Source organism: Mya arenaria, chromosome 12, assembly GCF_026914265.1.
Source record: "Mya arenaria isolate MELC-2E11 chromosome 12, ASM2691426v1".
NCBI classification, from domain to species: domain Eukaryota; kingdom Metazoa; phylum Mollusca; class Bivalvia; order Myida; family Myidae; genus Mya; species Mya arenaria.
This window is the reverse complement of record NC_069133.1, coordinates 32,924,631-32,943,563: the sequence shown is the minus strand read 5'-3', so window position 1 is coordinate 32,943,563 and position 18,933 is coordinate 32,924,631. Positions and strand designations below refer to the sequence as shown.

Sequence of the window (18,933 nt, the reverse complement as noted above, 5' to 3'; positions counted from 1 at the left end):
GTCTTATGGGCAAATTTATTCTTAATGGTGAACGAGTTTGTGTACCATGACAACCATAGGCACTTTGCTAAATATTCGAAAAACCCCTTAGCGTTGAATAGGCCACCCAGTGTACACACTCTTCATGAAACTCGGTCGGATGCTTGTCCTTATGATTTTCACATTAATATGATTTTCATTATGTGTTATATGTAACCGTAGTTAACCGACAGTTCCAATACGATCATAGGACATTTGTAAGTACATGAAACATTACACGAGTGTTTAATGTTGGTGTGTTCAGTTGTAAAGTTCATGATTGTGTTACTTAACTTGTGTAATCACAATATTGGTGTGGAATAATTTGATTCAAAATAATAGCATGAATGTTTTAGTTATCAACAAAATTTACAAACACGAAAATTAAAGCGAGGACATCATCAACAACAACAACAACATAATGTTTTTTGTACTAATGAAAGAAAAAGTATATAATAACATCACCACAGACAATATATCTAGCAGTAATTTTACGCCAACGTAAATAACAAATAATACAATTAGTTTTATTTGCAAACCTTGCTCATATGAACACAAAGGGCAACCATAACTAACACTCTCTGCAAACATTCAGATGTCAAAGAACATTTTGTTTCCCAGTGCAGGACGACTTATTAGGTGACCATGCGAACTATTTGGCGGAACTAATTGTGGCGCAGTAAACTAGTGCGACGACAAGTGTGGAATTCAACAAGTATGACAAACACGTACCCAGTAGCAGATGACTTCATTATGCCTGAGTTCCAAAACGCTTTTGCAGTTGTAGACTATACCACATAAACACATAGTTTGACGTTGCTTTGCACTTGACAACATATTTAGCAGGTTCGTTTGTTAATTGAGTATTTATTGTTAAATTCATTTGCTTCATGATTAGTGTCTGCCATACGATACGTGCGTTGTAATTATTCAATAGAAAATAGAGGAATGTACTCACAAGTCAAAAGATCCTGTTTTAAGACACAAGGGCAGCTATGATTACTAGCTGTTGCCAGTTCTGTGACTTTCATCAGGGGATTGGTGAGTACAATTAGTATCCTATTCTTCATTTTTAAATAATTGCTACCATATCATTATAAAGCAGGTAGTAAAATACTATGGTAAATAATATTTCAAGCTCAACGTTAAACAAATGTTCTTATGTTCGAGTAACAAATCGAATCGATTTAACCAGCAATGCTTTCGTTGAAAGTTCCAAGGCCGATGCTGTACCATGCTATACTGATTTATCATTACTAGCAATACTCGGAATATTGGTTCAATTTGAAATGTTTTGTTGTGTCTATGATTTTAGTCTGTGTAAGTATTTGTTCGAGTATCCATATTGTGTTGACCCCATTAACACGATGACATGCAGTAAATTCCTAAGGAACTTTTCTTTTCTTTAATACCGGTTTATTCTTGGTGTAATTATACTTGACCAATATCCAATGTTTGTTTGATCCTTTTCAAAATTATAATTCAGAATAAAATTATTATTGTCCGAGTGATTAAAATTTACATATTATTCATTATTGTCTGTGTGTTATTCATTCTTAACGCCATGTTCAATTCGACCCTTACCCGTTCGCCTGGCTCACCACCCGATTAAGTCGGATACATTATCGTCACCTCTGTAATTCGAGGCCAGAACAATCAGTACTGCTGCCGACAAATTGAATGTTTAGAACGGCCGTCCCAAAAACCCTTTTAGGAATTTACACGAGTAAATCCGAATTAAGAGATGTCTTAAAGGGGGAGATTTCTAGAGCAGGACCACTATTTAATTTTGCGCTGTCGTTTTCTCGTTATGAACGAGAACTTCCGAGAACAATAGCGGAAAATAGCACCCATCTGGTGTCATTACCATTTTAATTAAATTGTGATCATCGTAATCGTGTTTATTAAGTTATCACTTTCAAGATCGCTCTAAAAATCCTCTAAGATCTGAATCTATCATTTTGCAGAAGAGAAAACAATTATACCGTTAATATGGATTTGGGCCTGAGCCGTGTAAAGACAATTGGATATATACTGTAATGCTTAAGGGGACGAGAAACGAAAAAAGTTATGGGAATTTCATAGAATTTAGGGAAATTTGTTCCTCGAAGAGAAATGAATAGTATTAAGAAGTATTTATTTCTCGCCTGACCAATTTGGAAAATAGATTGCTTGGATTAAAAGCAGACAGATATAAAGGCATGTTTACACCTAATTCGTTTAGATATTAATTAGAGTAGTTGGTTTTTATACGGCAGCCTGTTTATACCGTCTTGAATGCCCCCAAGACGTGTAGCGTAAAACTTGACCTAAACATCACACAATACTTAGTAACACAATCGTTCTTAATGGCGACTATGAAGGATTTTATATTGTTTGGTTCGAATACTGAACAGACCCCAGTGTTCTTCAACAAGCTTCCGACAACCTTAGTCTGACACTGTCGAGCAAAACTAGTTATATGAACTGAAAAACACATAAACACTGAACGATCTATCTGGTGTCAATTCAGTGTAATGTATAACCATGAACATATGGAATACGAATATATAAAACGATGGAAATTAAAGAAAAAAGCTCAACAGCCTAACATTAAACTGAATTCACGTTGAACGGCACAACGCCAAAAAGATTTAAACAAGAGGCAGACAACGCTACCAGACAACACACGTTCCACGAATATCAAACTATCGCCATTGCTAAATGTTGGATAACCGCCTCGGTACGGATAGCGAACATTAAGTAAAACCTCACACTTTGCTTAAACACTTATGTGAGCGAAAACTCCCACACTTGTCCTATCATTTATCAACAAAGTGTTAATATCGAACAGACACAAAACAAAACGTATCGAACAATAATCATAACACAACAGAACAATGAATCAATACAACTTGTTGATTGATAAATATTGCGGTACCGTCTTGGAATGGTCAATGAAATCACAATTTTCAGACTCCAATATGTAAGCCTTATCAGTTGTGTTTGGACCTCGCTTATGCTTGCAGAGGGGCTAGTCGTATTTTGTACCTTATTGTAGACGACCACTTTATGTGTGCAAAGGGACCTGTCGTGCTTTGGATTTTGGTGTAGTCGACAAGTATGTACCTGCGAAGGGGCCAGTCGTGCTTTTGAGCTAGTTGTAGTTGACAAGTGTATGCTTACAGTGGTGCTAGGCGTATTTTAGACCTTGTTGTATAGTCGCCAAGTATAGGCTTGCAGAAGGGCCAGGTGGGATTTGGACATTAATGTAGTCGATATGTAGCATGTGCTTGCACACAGGCCAGTCGGGTTTTGACCTTGTTGTAGTCGACAAGTGTATGCATGAAGAAGGTTCAGTCGTGTTTTGGACCTTAATGTAGTCGACAAGTATGTGCTTGCAGACGAGCCGGACCGGCTTTTGACCTTGCAGTGGTCGAAATGTATATGTGTGCAGAGGGGCCATTTGTGTTTTCAACCTTGTGGTAGTCGACATGTATGTGCTTGCAGAGGGGCCAGTCATGTGTTTGACCGTGGTGAAGTCGACAAATGTGAGGGGCCAGTCGGGCCATGAATCTTGCCGTAGTCGAAAGGTATGAACCTGCAGTCGTGCCTACAGTCGTGTCGTAGTAGAGTCGCCAAGTATAAGCATGCAAAGGAGCAAGTAGGTTTTTGAACCGTTTAATGTCCGCCAAGTATAAGCATGCAGAGGAGCCAGTAGTTTATTGACCCGTTTTATGGCCGCCAAGTATTAGCCAAGTATAAACTTGCAGAGAGGCCGGTAGGTTTTTGGACCTTGTAATAATCGACAAGTATTAACTTGCAGAGAGGCCAGTAGGTTTTTGGACCTTGTAATAATCGACAAGTATTAACTTGCAGAGAGGCCAGTAGGTTTTTGAACCTTGTAATAATCGCCAAGTATAAACTTGCAGAAAGGCCGGTAGGTGTTTGGACCTTGTAATTATCGACAAGTATTAACTTGCAGAGAGGCCGGTAGGTTTTTGGACCTTGTAATAATCGCCAAGTATAAACTTGCAGAGAGGCCGGTAGAATTTTGGACCTTGTAATTATCGACAAGTACTCACTTGCAGAGAGGCCGGTAGGTTTTTGGATCTTGTAATAATCGACAAGTACTAACTTGCAGAGAGGCCGGTAGGTTTTTGGACCTTGTAATTATCGACAAGTACTCACTTGCAGAGAGGCCGGTAGGTTTTTGGATCTTGTAATAATCGACAAGTACTAACTTGCAGAGAGGCCGGTAGGTTTTTGGACCTTGTAATTATCGACAAGTACTCACTTGCAGAGAGGCCGGTAGGTTTTGGGATCTTGTAATAATCGACAAGTACTAACTTGCAGAGAGGCCGGTAGTTTTTTGGACCTTGTAATAATCGACAAGTACTAACTTGCAGAGAGGCCGGTAGGTTTTTGGACCTTGTAATAATCGACAAGTACTAACTTGCAGAGAGGCCAGTAGGTTTTTGGACCTGGTAATAATCGCCAAATATAAACTTGCAGAGAGGCCAGTAGTTTTTTTGGATCTTGTTGCAGTCGGCAAGTTTAAACTTGCAGAGAGGCCAGTAGTGTTTAGGACCTTGTTGTAGTCGGCAAGCATAAACTTGCATAGAAGCCAGTAGTGTTAAGGACCTTGTTGTAGTCGGCAAGTATAAACTTGCAGAGAGGCCAGTAGTGTTTAGGACCTTGTTGCATTTGGCAAGCATAAACTTGCAGAGAGGCCAGTAGTGTTTAGGACCTTGTTGCAGTCGGCAAGCATAAACTTGCAGAGAGGCCAGTAGTGTTTAGGACCTTGTTGTAGTCAGCAAGCATAAATTTGCAGAGAGGCCAGTAGTGTTTAGGACCTTGTTGTAGTCGGCATTTTTTTATCTTGTTGCAGTCGGCAAGTATAAACTTCCAGAGAGGCCAGTAGTGTTTAGGACATTGTTGTAGTCGGCAAGTATAAACTTGAAGAGAGGCCAGTAGTGTTTAGGACCTTGTTGTAGTCGGCAAGCATAAACTTGCAGAGAAGCCAGCATTTTTTTTATCTTGTTGCAGTCGGCAAGTATAAACTTCCAGAGAGGCCAGTAGTGTTAAGGACCTTGTTGCAGTCGGCAAGCATAAACTTGCAGAGAGGCCAGTAGTGTTTAGGGCCTTGTTGTAGTCGGCAAGCATAAATTTGCAGAGAGGCCAGTAGTGTTTAAGGCCTTGTTGTAGTCGGCAAGTATAAACTTGAAGAGAGGCCAGTAGTGTTTAGGACCTTGTTGTAGTCGGCAAGCATAGACTTGCAGAGAAGCCAGCATTTTTTTTATCTTGTTGCAGTTGGCAAGTTTAAACTTGAAGAGAGGCCAGTAGTGTTAATGACCTTGTTGTAGTCGGCAAGTATAAACTTGCAGAGAGGCCAGTAGTGTTTAGGACCATGTTGTAGTCTGCAAGTATAAACTTGAAGAGAGGCCAATAGTGTTTAGGACTTTTTGTAGTTGGCAAGCATAGACTTGCAGAGAGGCCAGTTGTGTTTTGGACCTTGTTATAGTCAGCAAGCATAAATTTGCAGAGAGGCCAGTAGTGTTTAGGACCTTGTTGTAGACGGCAAGCATAAACTTGCAGAGAGGCCAGTAGTTTTTTTTTATCTTGTTGCAGTCGGCAAGTATAAACTTGCAGAGAGACCAGTAGTGTTTAGGACCTTGTTGTAGTCGGCAAGCATAAACTTGCAGAGAGACCAGTAGTGTTTAGGACCTTGTTGTAGTCGGCAAGTATAAACTTGCAGAGAGGCCAGTAGTGTTTAGGACTTTGTTGTAGTTGGCAAGCATAAACTTGCAGAGAGGCCAGTAGTGTTTAGGACCTTGTTGTAGTCGGCAAGCATAAACAGCAAGCATACATTTGCAGGAAGGCCAGTAGTGTTTAGGACCTTGTTGTAGTCGGCAAGCATAAACTTGCAGAGAGGCCAGTAGTATTTTTATCTTGTTGCAGTCGGCAAGTATAAACTTGCAGAGAGGCCAGTAGTGTTTAGGACCTTGTTGTAGTCGGCAAGCATAAACTTGCAGAGAAGCCAGCATTTTTTTTATCTTGTTGCAGTTGGCAAGTTGTAACTTGTAAAGAGGCCAGTAGTGTTAAGGACCTAGTTGTAGTCGGCAAGTATAAACTTGCAGAGAGGCCAGTAGTGTTAAGGACCTTGTTGTAGTCGGCATGTATAAACTTATAGAGAGACCAGTAGTGTTTAGGACCTTGTTGTAGTCGGCAAGTATAAACTTATAGAGAGGCCAGTAGTTTTTTGGATCGTGTTGCAGTTGGCAAATTTATACTTGCAGATAGGCCAGTAGTTTTTTTTTATCTTGTTGCAGTTGGCAAGTTTAAACTTGCAGAGAGGCCAGTAGTGTTTAGGGCCTTGTTGTAGTCGGCAAGTATAAACTTGCAGAGAGGCCAGTAGTTTATTGGATCTTGTTAAAGTCGCCAAGTTTAAACTTGCAGAGATGCCAGTAAATTTTAAACCTTGTTGTAGTCGGCAAGTATTTGCTTTCAAAGAGGTCTGTCGTGTTTTAGAGCTTACTTGCGTCAACAAATATATCCTTGCAGAGAGGCCAGTAGTTTTTGAACCGTATTGAAGTCTAAGTGGGGCCAGTCGACTCTTGGACTTTGCCGTAGTCGACAAGTATATACTTGAATAGAATGTCGTCTTTCTCCCCTAAAGGTCACCGACCATTAACATAACTTGATGTCAATCGGTGCATAGCCTAACAGTGAATGTAGAATGGGGTGGCAAAACTGAGAAATCAGAACTCTTTTACTTGATATTTCCCAATGGATTTTCTGAAATGGTGCTCAGCATTGCGATCAAAATTAACGGAGCGGGTACACAGCATTCTACTCCGAAGATTTGATGAAAAACGCCTTGCTATGAATATCATATTATAAAGACAGAAAAACACCGTTACAAGTGAGTGCATTAGATCACAGAGACTTGAAAATATGATGCAGATCCCAACAGCTGCCCCTGGCTTACTTTAAATAGTTGCCTGTGACCTAAGCTGGGTAAAATCAGTCTTGACCCTGTAAATAAAAAATACAACTTTTTTTGGACTGTTTATCACGTCATGGGACATAATTCAACTATTTATCATGATTATAGACGGTATTTCAACATATTAGCAAAGCTAAAAATCCAGTAGGGTTATATAAATGTCAATCAAGAAGCTTTAGTATAACAAGAGTACCAGAAGGGAAATGCAAACGCCCGTCTGCTTGTTCAGTCGAAAAGGAGTATTACTCAACAGGTATTCACGCCAGGTGTATGCGCCTTTCAACGCTTGTTGGAAATACAAAAGTTTCATGTGAATATCTGAACGGTTAATGAATTATGACCAAGGTCAGAGTTGTTCAAGGACTGCACCATCTACGACGCTGTCGACAACACTTTGGCCATTGATCACCACGACTTTATGTTCTCGAAAAACAGCCGATCTTTAACATTTTACGATCCAAGTACCTTTTTTGACACAATTCGCGTGTTGTGTCCTCTTTGTAGTTGGATGAACAATGCAAACCTAACATAGCATCGACCAAATCCAGAAGTACCAAAGAAAATACATCTAACAGAAGTAAATGATAATTTCAAGGCCAGTCCGCTGCTATACTTATATCATTCACAACATGATCCACATCGGTACACGTTTGAAGGAATAGCTTACGTTTTGGCGACTTAAACATGAGTTCAACACAAACCATGGACTAAACCGTAACTGATCTGCTAAGTGCATATCAGACTCGTTTTATTTTATTATTAATCAAGAAATATATAGAATTGGATAAACACTTGTGGTACTGAATCACTGAAAAACAGTGTGTGTGTGTGTGTGTGTTTAAATACACGAAAAAGAATATGCATCGAATTTGTACGAATAATTCATTTCCGAAATTCAATACTGAACCGTAGATTGTGTTTTCTTGCGATGAAGAACTGTAACATATTGAATATTCATCATATTAAAATAACACTATTGGTAATCAAAGGACTGTCAGTATAAACAGTATGTAAACAGACATGACTGATATTTCTGTGACTTGTAATGAAGGGGGATTCAGCTGGAAATGTAGGGGAGATATAGCTTGAAATGTAGGGGAGATATAGCTTGAAATGTAGGGGAGATATAGCTTGCATGTAGGGGAGATACAGATTGAAATGTAGGGGAGATACAGCCTTAGATGTAGGGGAGATACAGCTTGAAATATAGGGGAGATACAGTCTTAGATGTAGGGGAGGTACAGCTTGAAATATAGGGGAGATACAGCTTGAAATACAGGGGAGATTCAGCTTGAAATTCAGGGGGGATACAGCTTGAGATGTAGGGGGGACACAGCTTGAAATGTAGGAAAAGATACAGCTTGAGATGAAGGGGAGATTCAGCTTGAAATACAGTGGAGATACAGCTTGAGATGAAGGGGAGATTCAGCTTGAAATGTAGGAGAGATACAGCTTGAAATACAGGGGAGATACAGCTTGAGATGTAGGGGAGATGCAACTTGAAATATAGGGGGGATACAGCTTGAAATACAGGGGAGATTCAGCTTGAAATTCAGGGGGGATACAGCTTAAGATGTATGGGAGATACAGCTTGAAATGTAGGGGAAGATACATCTTGAGATAAAGGGGTGATTCAGCTTGAAATACAGGGGAGATACAGCTTAAGATGAAGGGGAGATTCAGCTTGAAATGTAGGGGAGATACAGCTTGAAATACAGGGGAGATACAGCTTGAGATGTAGGGGGGATACAGCTTGAAATACAGGGCAGATTCAGCTTGAAATTCAGGGGGATACAGCTTGAGATGTAGGGGAGATACAGCTTGAAATGTAGGGGAAGATACAGCTTGAGATAAAGGGGTGATTCAGCTTGAAATACAGGGGAGATACAGCTTAAGATGAAGGGGAGATTCAGCTTGAAATGTAGGGGAGATACAGCTTGAAATACAGGAGAGATACAGCTTGAGATGTAGGGGAGATGCAACTTGAAATGTAGCGGAGATACAGCTTGAGATGTAGGGGAGATACAGCTTGAAATGTAGGGGAGATACAGCTTGAAATGTAATGGAGATTCAGCTGAATTGTTACACTCTGATACAAGATGTAAACGTGGAGTAACCGAACGTTCGGTTAGCGCACTGTCTTCTCAGTAAGACGTTATGGGTTGGATTCCAGGCCAGGGCGCATGTGTGTTTTGGTTTTTGATCACAAAGCCTGACTAGTGGGTTTCCTCCTGGTACTCCGGATCCCCCACGACAATGCCACACTATCGTTTAACAACAAAAGTGATTAATATATTGTTGTATCAACTTGTTTCACAATCGTTAAAAAAATAAATGAGTATTTACTCAGCTGGAACATAATTGTAAATTTCTTCCTACATAGTCACTTATGTGACTCAGAAAATATAAGGTACTATAAATATGTTATGTATTAACTTGTAGACAGTATAAAAAATATTTGTTCAAAATATTTGTGCGCTCACTCTTTTAATGTGAATCATAAGCGATTATGTTTCTCAAAACGTGTTTGAAAATGCTAAAAATTTCACATAATGAGTCAACTATTGCTTTTTTTAAGATTTCACTTTTTTTCTTGAAAGTAAGAGCGACAGACAGAGTTATCAATATGATTCAAACTAAATATTGATAGTTGGAGCAATGCACATTATTCATGCTCAATTTAGCAACATGGGTATACTTTAAGTGACTCACAACAAGTTATTACTGTCGTGTTCATAAGTTGCAGTGTAGACAAATCACTTGTTGATCATGTAATTATCTTTAATCGGTTTTAACTGTAAAAATATTTTTCCATTGTCTTCAGTATTCATAATATTTGATCTGGATTCGTATTTGACTGTCAATGACCATTGATCTATGATCTACGATCAATGGGATTAATAAGAATGTGTATTTGTTTATTTTTGTAGTAATCATGATATGTATTGGGTCCCGGTAATTTCTGTCCTGTGGTCGAGTAGCTGAAATATAAACATTGCAGTAAATGTTTATTTAGCGGTTGTTTCTGTTTTGGCTTTGATTTTAACCCGTTTAAGAAACAAGTTGTTATTGTAAGGTTTATTGGTTCCACTCTAGCATCAATAATTGAAAGTTTGAACTGAAAAAAGCAATTAGTCACTGTTACTGTGTTTCAATATATTGTTTACAATTTTATCACTAATAGTTTGAGCGGAATGATTTGCCGGATGATTCATACCGTATTTTTTGCATGTAAGGGAATCTTTGAAAAGGTCTTCTTAAGGTCACACCACGTTATGTTCTGTATTTTAAATATAAAACGTACAACAGTCAGTAATGAACAATATTTCCGGGTAAATTAATCCTTTGGCACCGTAACAAAAGTTTAAATGCAAGCATTATATTTTTTTTACTTATTAATTTTTAAACAGATTCTAATATTCTCCCAGTTTGCTACAGAAAAAAGCCAGCTGTATCAGTTCTTCGTTGGCGATGTTGTGTCGTGGTGTCAGTCGCCAACGGACCAACCCACAGTTAATTAATTCAACTCTTTATTTACACCTTTTCTTAAATTTAATAGCCTCAATGGCCACTCTCTTTGATAGATGAATTAGCAAAATCTTCGACTTCTTTATAATAAATGAAAAATAAACAGTAATATTTAAGTATCATCCGGAAAATAAACATTACCGTACCACGTGATCCGCTAATTCGTGTTTAAAATCCGGCATCAAGAGGAGACTTCGTATTTACATTTCTTTGATACGGGCCCGGTATCGCTTTAACGAAAGCTATTGAAACGACGATCATGAACATGATTTTCCCAAAGAGACTAATTAAATTGAGATCTACTCCACAAATAAGTTTGTACAAGTGGCAAATATTGGCAATCAAAACCGTCTTAGCCACTTCAAAGTCCATCTGGGCAAGAAAAATACTAGAAATACAGCCGCTGCACTCATCTTTCTGATTTTTTGTTTTCAGATTCGGGTCTTCAAAAAGCTACATGGAAGTGCTGTTTATGGTCGTTTTGTTTGCTTTTTATTATTATCGCCATTAAAAGATTAATATATTTTCGGTAACAAAAATCGGTATTAAACAATGATAACGTCGCTTCAAATGAACAGTGTTTATTAAATTAACAATTAACAAACGTAATTAATTAACAAAATGAAACAAAAATTACAAATGATACATATTATTCATATATATATGCCTGATTTTACGAAGAAAATCCAGACGGGTTCCAACAGAACCGATTGACGCTTTCGAAACGTGAAAAATCAAGTTGCGTTCATGACTACCGAAGTGACATTACTTGTTAGTTTGTATACGCTATTGTAACTGTGGAATTACTTAACGGTTTGTTTGATAGGCAAATATTAAAAAGAAAAAGAAGAAGAACTCACAAGTGAATGTACACTTAAGTCAGTATACCGGTTTCAGCACACGTTCTCAAGGTTAAAAGATGCAAAGGTTACACTGACCCGAGGTTACATTATGCAAGTTCTCACTGATAAATTTTTGATACTTCACGAAATTTCTTTGGTGTGGTCAAAAGCATTTAAGACGTACTTTTGACAATCATAAAACTAATCATAGAAATTGGACAAAAAATTAATTTAATTATCTATCTAGTTCAATAACGGATATGGAGTTTTGAAATAAAAAGGACTAATTTTGTAGCTATTGTAACGAAGCTTCCGTCTGTATCTTTATTTCTTTTTTAATGATTCCATTACCTTATAAACGGTTAGCTCTTTATAAATCACATGTTGGCTTCATTGCATATATATTTGTTCAAGTGGAAATTCTTGAACATAATGAGTTAGATTGAGAGGGTCATATAGATGTGATTCAGTTGCGTTCACAACTTATTCAATCCAATCATCTTTAAATAGGATTCTACCAATCGAATCTATTCATTGATTGAAGAGGCTATTCAGACAACAAAGCACTTCATCATTAGCTGTTACCATAAACGAATATAGAAATTTCTTTTATTTTCAACGCATTATGCTCAGTAATCTAAAAAAATCCCTTTTCTGCCAAATGGCCGGTCAATCTCGGAAATCAACGGTTGGGAGACAATTCAATGATCTTGGTTCTATATCAATCATGTATAAATATCCAATTTGCCAGAATTCTCGTGTATTCACACGCGATTATCCATTGAAAGAAAGTTAATGATATCCAATTTTATACCTCATGTAGGCAATTATAGTTTTGGCCAATCGACACACGGCGCCGTAATTTAGACATCTTTCGCCAGATTTGCTACTGTGCAAATGTAATGCGCCGCCCCTTCGCGCAAGCGCATCGGAATGGCCACGCCTACTGAAGCGTTTGTTGCGAAGCAGGCAAATGTCCAATGTATTTTATAATCATTAGGTTTTGAGTATAAAATAAAACCGATAGAGCTGAAAAGAATTTGAAATCTGATAGTTCTGGAGAGAAATTGATCTAGAAACGTGTAACCAATATTTAAAAAATCTTAATGATCAAATATTGCGTTTAAATATAAATTAATAATTAACATGGATACATCGAAAGCAAGTGAAACCGATATTGATGCAGAAAATAATAATAAAACATTAATTGAATTTCGAAATAATGTTTTAGCGTTGTACACGAAGCAATTCGAAAGCGGCAATTTTAGTCATAAACAGTCAACAAAATGTCCGGAAACAGATTGTGAAAATAACAGTGAATTCAAAAACAATAATAAACAAGGAACAAATTTCAAAACAGAAGAAAGAATTAAACATGACATTCAAACAACCGGAGAGAGAGACATGCAGTGTCAACCAGAAAGTGAATTAGACTCAAAAACCGAGCGGTCAGTCGAACCAGTGTTGGAGCGCAAGCAGCCGTCCCCGATGCGAGCAGCTACTACATCCTTTTCCGTGGCGGACATCTTGGATCCCCGGAAGTTCACAGGGTCAATAAAGGGACCGCGGGAATTCCCCTGCCAGGGCTGGCCCCGAGGCACGCACAGACAGACGAACAATTATGGATCAGATGATGACCGGCCGGATGGTACTGGTAAGTTAACTGCTTACAGTATATATTTATTGTACAATGTTTGCAAGCATTTTTAGAAAGTATATAATTATGTGCATATACACTTGGATTTGTTATTTAATGGCATTGCAAACACTATTACAATAAATGATATACTTTGAAGTATGTTCCTCATATGAATATATCATTATTATATGTTACTTGGGAGTTTGTAAGTGAGTGAGTAAAGTAAAAGAAGTAACGAGTAAAGAAAAAATAAGTTAACTAAAGTAAAGTAAAGTAAAGTAAAGCAAAGCAACGCAGAGTAGAGTAAAGTAAGTAACGAGTAAAGAAAAAATAAGTTAACTAAAGTAAAGTAAAGTAAAGTAAAGTAAAGCAAAGCAGAGTAGAGTAAAGTAAGTAACGAGTAAAGAAAAAAATAAGTTAACTAAAGTAAAGTAAAGTAAAGTAAAGTAAAGTCAAGCAAAGCAAAGCAACGCAGAGTAGAGTAAAGCAAAGCAAAGTAAAGTAAAGTAAAGTAAAGTAGTAAAGTAAAGTAAAGTAAAGCAAAGCAAAGCAAAGTAAAGTCAAGTAAAGTAAGAACTTGTAAGTTAGGAAGTTGTTAAATACTAAGACATATGTAATTCAAGCAAAATGGTAACAACATACTTACAAACATTTGCACCGGACCCGATGGGGCTATTACTCACCAAAGCTAAACCATGTTAAACATATACTACACAAGTTAATATAAATTATAAACAATACATCAGAAAATAATTTCAATTAGACAGCAATAGAGTCGAACAAAATTGAAGTGAGAACTAGACAGTATTTAGCGTTTTATGATACGAGTTTATGTATATAATAACATAAAGATCGCATGGAAACAATTTTTTTTTCTATATAGCGGTTCCCAAATAAAGCGCTCTGTTTTAACTCTCAGTCACTGCATTCAATAAAATTGGTTCTTCTCCTGTTTTTGAGTATGTTTTTGGTGTATAAATATATATATATGTATATATGAATACCAAAACACACACACACAAAAACAGGAGAAGAACCAATTTTATTAAATGCATATTAAATATATTATATATAATGTATGTAGTATTGCTCAAGATGTCTGACCGCAGGGAAGAGAGGCAACACTATTTATTATTTACAAGGTTTAAAACATTCTAGAAAAGTTACGCATTGTTTATTTCAGTTATGGTACAGTTTACCCATTATGAAAACAACTTTTATGACGTTATATCGGCACCATCACCACCACCACCACCACTATCATCAGCATCACATTAAATAGTGATTTTTAATATGTATAATATCTATCGTTGTTATCAAAATACAAACACAAGAATGTAATTGTTTATATGTTTATAAATATTGAAAGTTATAACAGAATCCATCATGATTAAAAAAATGCACTCTCATACAACAACAACAGCAGCAGCATTTACAGTACGAATGCAAGCAGCTTAAAAACTTATTGAGATCATTAACTGGGTGATTGGAAGATACAACTTGAATTACAAATGTCGATTTGCAATAAAAAGAGAAGCAATACATACAAAATGTGTTCAACAAAAACAGCAAAAACAAACAACAGCATCATCATCATCATCATCATCATCATCAACAACAACAACAACAACAACAACAATAACGCAGCTGCTTCAAGGGATTGAACGATTATATTCGTTCTATACTTGTGATACATAATTATATTAATTTAATTAATCATTCCTTTATAAAAACGCAAATGCTAGGATACGCCCAGAACATTACAGTTAAACGTAAGAAACCGGTTGACTTCTATTAGTTCCTATTTTTTCGTTTTATATGGTATAAAACGGTATTCGATATTGAAGAAACTTCCTGAATAATTAATCTCGTACTGACACAAAAATCCTCCCTTTATCTTGTTAATTCTTTTATTTTCAGGCATTAATTAGTTTCTGCCATATATTTCAAATTTTCGGAGAAAAACTCGACTAATTATCACCTTTAAATATTTGAAAATTGCGCAACTGTGTTTACCAAATTAAGAAATCCATTTCAGATTAACAACCCACAGAAGTTAATTCGATCTCAAGTTCTGTCGAACATCTCTCGAGAGTGCTAACTTTAATTTCTCGAAATTTTCTCTGTACACCTTACTATATTTCTCTACGAGCGCTACCAACGTGTCACCGAACTCTTCCGTTCTTTAAAAATTCAAATCGACAAATTAAGACGCGGTGTCAAATTTTAGTTTCTTAACCAATTTCGCAAAACATTAAAACACATTTCGCTCTTGTAAGTCTGACGTAACGCGCTCCTTTTTGATTCAAAATGTTTGAAAACATTTGTCGTGAACTAGACGGCCCTCCAAATATCTGTCAACCCCCTCCTATCCAGACGTTCAGTTTTCTAGTTAAATACAATTAAGTCCGCTGAGGTGCTAATTTATGACCCGAGTACAATTAAAATTCGACCAAAAAGGAACAAAATCGAATTAAACGCAACTGAGAGGACTAATTACGAAACACATTTTGTCTGTCTTCGATTTTTTACCGTCGTCGACCACACTTTTCAAAAGACCGCGATGTTCCGAACGCGCGTAGGAATACTAAACTATATTGCAGAAGTCACCACGTGGCGAAAATATCACTCCGCGTTCGCTAATCGACGACACCGGTAACAGTAATTGCGTAAGTGTGTGACAAAGTAGTCTACTTTCTTTAGTAAATTATTAAATTCAATTATTAAAGATACCTAGGTGACACATGTCACGTATTATTTGTCTAAGTCGAATATTAGAAGGACACCACCAGAAAACCATCAATTTTTCATAGGTAATTAGTCCTCACCGCTGCCTAATTGAGTCAAATGGACACAAAGACCAGAAACGTTCTATGACCGGTGATTACATTAGAATTACCTACATCAGACAAGGGTACTTGTGGACAGAAATGTCAAGTCATTAACAGTAGATTGTAAATAAAGGGCTCCATTTACGAAATAGTTCGTGTCGATTATGGGCAGTGCGGGTCCTATTCTAGAAATAGTTCCTGTCTATGACATTCTAATATATATTATTGAACAGTCAGTACAAAAAACAATGCTCGTTGCAATAAAGACTGCACGAACAACATCTAAGAAGACATTGGGTCAGATGATTTAGAACTATTTTATTTTTTATCAAATATCAATCAAGCTTTCAATGACGGTATCCCAGGGGGTCCTATTTCAGAAGCATCGTAAGAAAATGTTAACATATCTAAACTTAAGTGAAGAATAATGTATTTATTTATGCTAAGTCAAATTCGTTTAAACGTTATTGCGCCAGATTGTGGTCTTGTGTTGTGTGGAGACCCAAAGTGCGCAGAGTAAACCGCTTTGTTCGAATTGGCGAACGAACACTGGTTGGGAATCGAATCCGGAACGCCTTGGTGAGAAGTGGTTTGATGCGCCAACTACTGCGCTTTCCGTACGAACATGCAAACTACCCGGGCATCGCTGGTCTGTTGATTTAAAATGTAACTAGTATCCAGCATGCAAGTTGGACCAATACCCTGCTGTATAGTGCCGTATAAAGAAGGTCATTTATACAAAATTAAGTTTAATACCATTCTTTCTATCTTCAGAATGTCACAGTGACCTTGACTCTAGCTGCGAACAAGATCGCCATGGTGATGACAAAGATGGCGGCGATAGTGACGTCAGCGATATTGAGATGAAAGATGGCGACGAAGAAAATAACTTGTATTCAGAATCTTCCAAACATGGCAAGCCTCGCCGCGCGCGTACGGCGTTCACGTATGAACAATTGGTCGCATTGGAAAATAAATTCAAAACAACGCGTTACTTGTCAGTATGTGAACGCCTGAATCTTGCATTAGGATTGAATCTAACAGAAACTCAAATTAAAATCTGGTTTCAAAATCGTAGAACAAAATGGAAAAAGCAAAATCCAGGAATGGACGTCAACAGCCCAACAATTCCACCAACTGGAGGCGGACTGGCGTCACTGACTTCCCCCTATTCGGGACTATTTTATGGACAAAACATGCACCCATATCTGTCCGCACCGCATCTTGGGCTGTTTAAATCTCATCATCCATACCTCGACCAAAAACATCCGTTGTATTATTCTTATTTGTCACAGTCTCGATGATTTGGGACCTCATTTGTTTTCTTCAGAAAATATACTATGACGTTATCTGACGTCAACTATAATTGATTTGAATATTGATGCTATGGGACAGGAATCTGCTACATGTTTAACACATAATATGCAGATCGAAACCATTAAATAGATTTGTGCAATAAAAATGTCATTCATTTTTTGACAACTCCGAACTTAATAGAAAAGATTCGATTTATTTGTATTTAAACATAGCCTGTCATATCCGTACAAATAATAATGTACTGATAATATAAAAAATACAAAGTGAAACATGTAAATACATTTGAACAGTAGCGTTTATGTTCGAATAATTAATATATGTACGATATTTTTTAATAAGAAAACCCATCAACAACAACAATTATTATTTGCTAGCGAAATACTGTAGCAATTTCCAAATACTTGATGTTCTCATATAATGGCCACTTACATAGCGTGTTTTTTTTAATCGTCTTAAACGTCACGTCACGTATGAGTTCAAGGTTTGTTGTAAGAGACAATATTTCTTCAATATAAAAAATTGTCTGTATTTTAAAAATAATTATTGGTGTATACCCATTTTTTTCAATGATTGGTGTAAACATATTCTGTATTTTTAAATGATTGATGTATACCTATTCTGTATTCTTAGTCTAGATTTATTTTTCGTTATAAATCATAACTACAAACAAGACAATATACCAACACCTTTGCTATAATTTATTCGTAATTGTTATTGCTCATTTTGTCGATTTTTATAACTATCATGTTGTTACTTGTGATAGAATAAACTACACAGAAAACGAATTTGTGTTTTCTATTGTTTTCTTTACCATGACCAGAATGGGTATGATGGTAAGAACTACTCGACTAGATTGGTTATTCATCTCGCATTGGCTCGAGAAGTTAACTTAGAACTGGAACTTCGCGAATCGGACGTGTCGCCTGTCAGAGCGCCCACCATTTTGACAATTCAAGGGCCATAACTCTGGAGTGCATACAACGATCTGAGTGGTAATCGAAGTTAGCCGAACTATTATACCAGCATAAACTGGTGCTTAATTTTGGAAATATTAATAAAAAGAAATATTTAAGTTTGACAAAAGACATGAAAAGAAAACGGTGATGCGGACGGTGATGTCGGACAACATGATGTCCAAGTGTGTGTATGTAAGAAATAACAAGCATGCTGTACACAAGAATCACGTTTAAAACAATCAAACAAACACCGGTATACATACCGCGCGGTAAAAACGTCATATATATATATGAACAGAAACTTGGTTTTGCATATTTCGAAAATTTATTAGCCGGACAATATCGATTTGGACTAAATACTATTCCCTGGCTATGCAATGTCACAACAATAAATACCAGATGATTAGATAGATACTAGTAGTATTCTGTGTTTGTAGGCGTAACAAAAACCTACCCCGTAGTTAAGGTGTGAATGTGTATTTATATGTTACTATTCTGCTTGCTTCTCTTTCGCTCTCGAGCTTCAAAAAAAATTCTGAATTTGTTAATAGGTTTTTGCTCACACATACATAAACCTTATACGGTGACCTTGCGCTTGTTCTCGTAATATTGGTCATTTTGAAAAAAATAATGACTAATGAAAAAGACCCATGTCCGAGCTGTGAGAAATATCAAGCAACTATATGTGTACATAATATATGTAGGCCGTCAAACAGTTACAACATTTAGGAAACCTTTCCTTATTGAGTGAGTGAAATAAGGAAATAAATTGTTTATTCCCGTGACATGTGCTATATACATCAGTAAACGAAAT

General features: G+C 36.9%; 1 protein-coding gene across 2 annotated transcripts; it reads left to right on the top strand.

The window, feature by feature from the left end:
* The first annotated feature begins 973 nt into the window (after positions 1-973).
* Positions 974-17,828, top strand: LOC128212432 (homeobox protein slou-like). Of its 2 annotated transcripts, XM_052917894.1 has the most exons (3): positions 974-1,059; positions 12,608-13,030; positions 16,621-17,828. In XM_052917894.1, the coding sequence occupies exons 1-3, from the start codon at positions 1,014-1,016 to the stop codon at positions 17,148-17,150; spliced, it is 999 nt and encodes a 332-aa protein (XP_052773854.1). In that variant the 5' UTR covers positions 974-1,013; the 3' UTR covers positions 17,151-17,828. The 2 variants fall into 2 exon arrangements, with proteins under 2 accessions (XP_052773854.1, XP_052773853.1); XM_052917893.1 differs by lacking the exon at positions 974-1,059 and having other exon boundaries at positions 12,385-13,030.
* Positions 17,829-18,933: the final 1,105 nt, after the last annotated feature.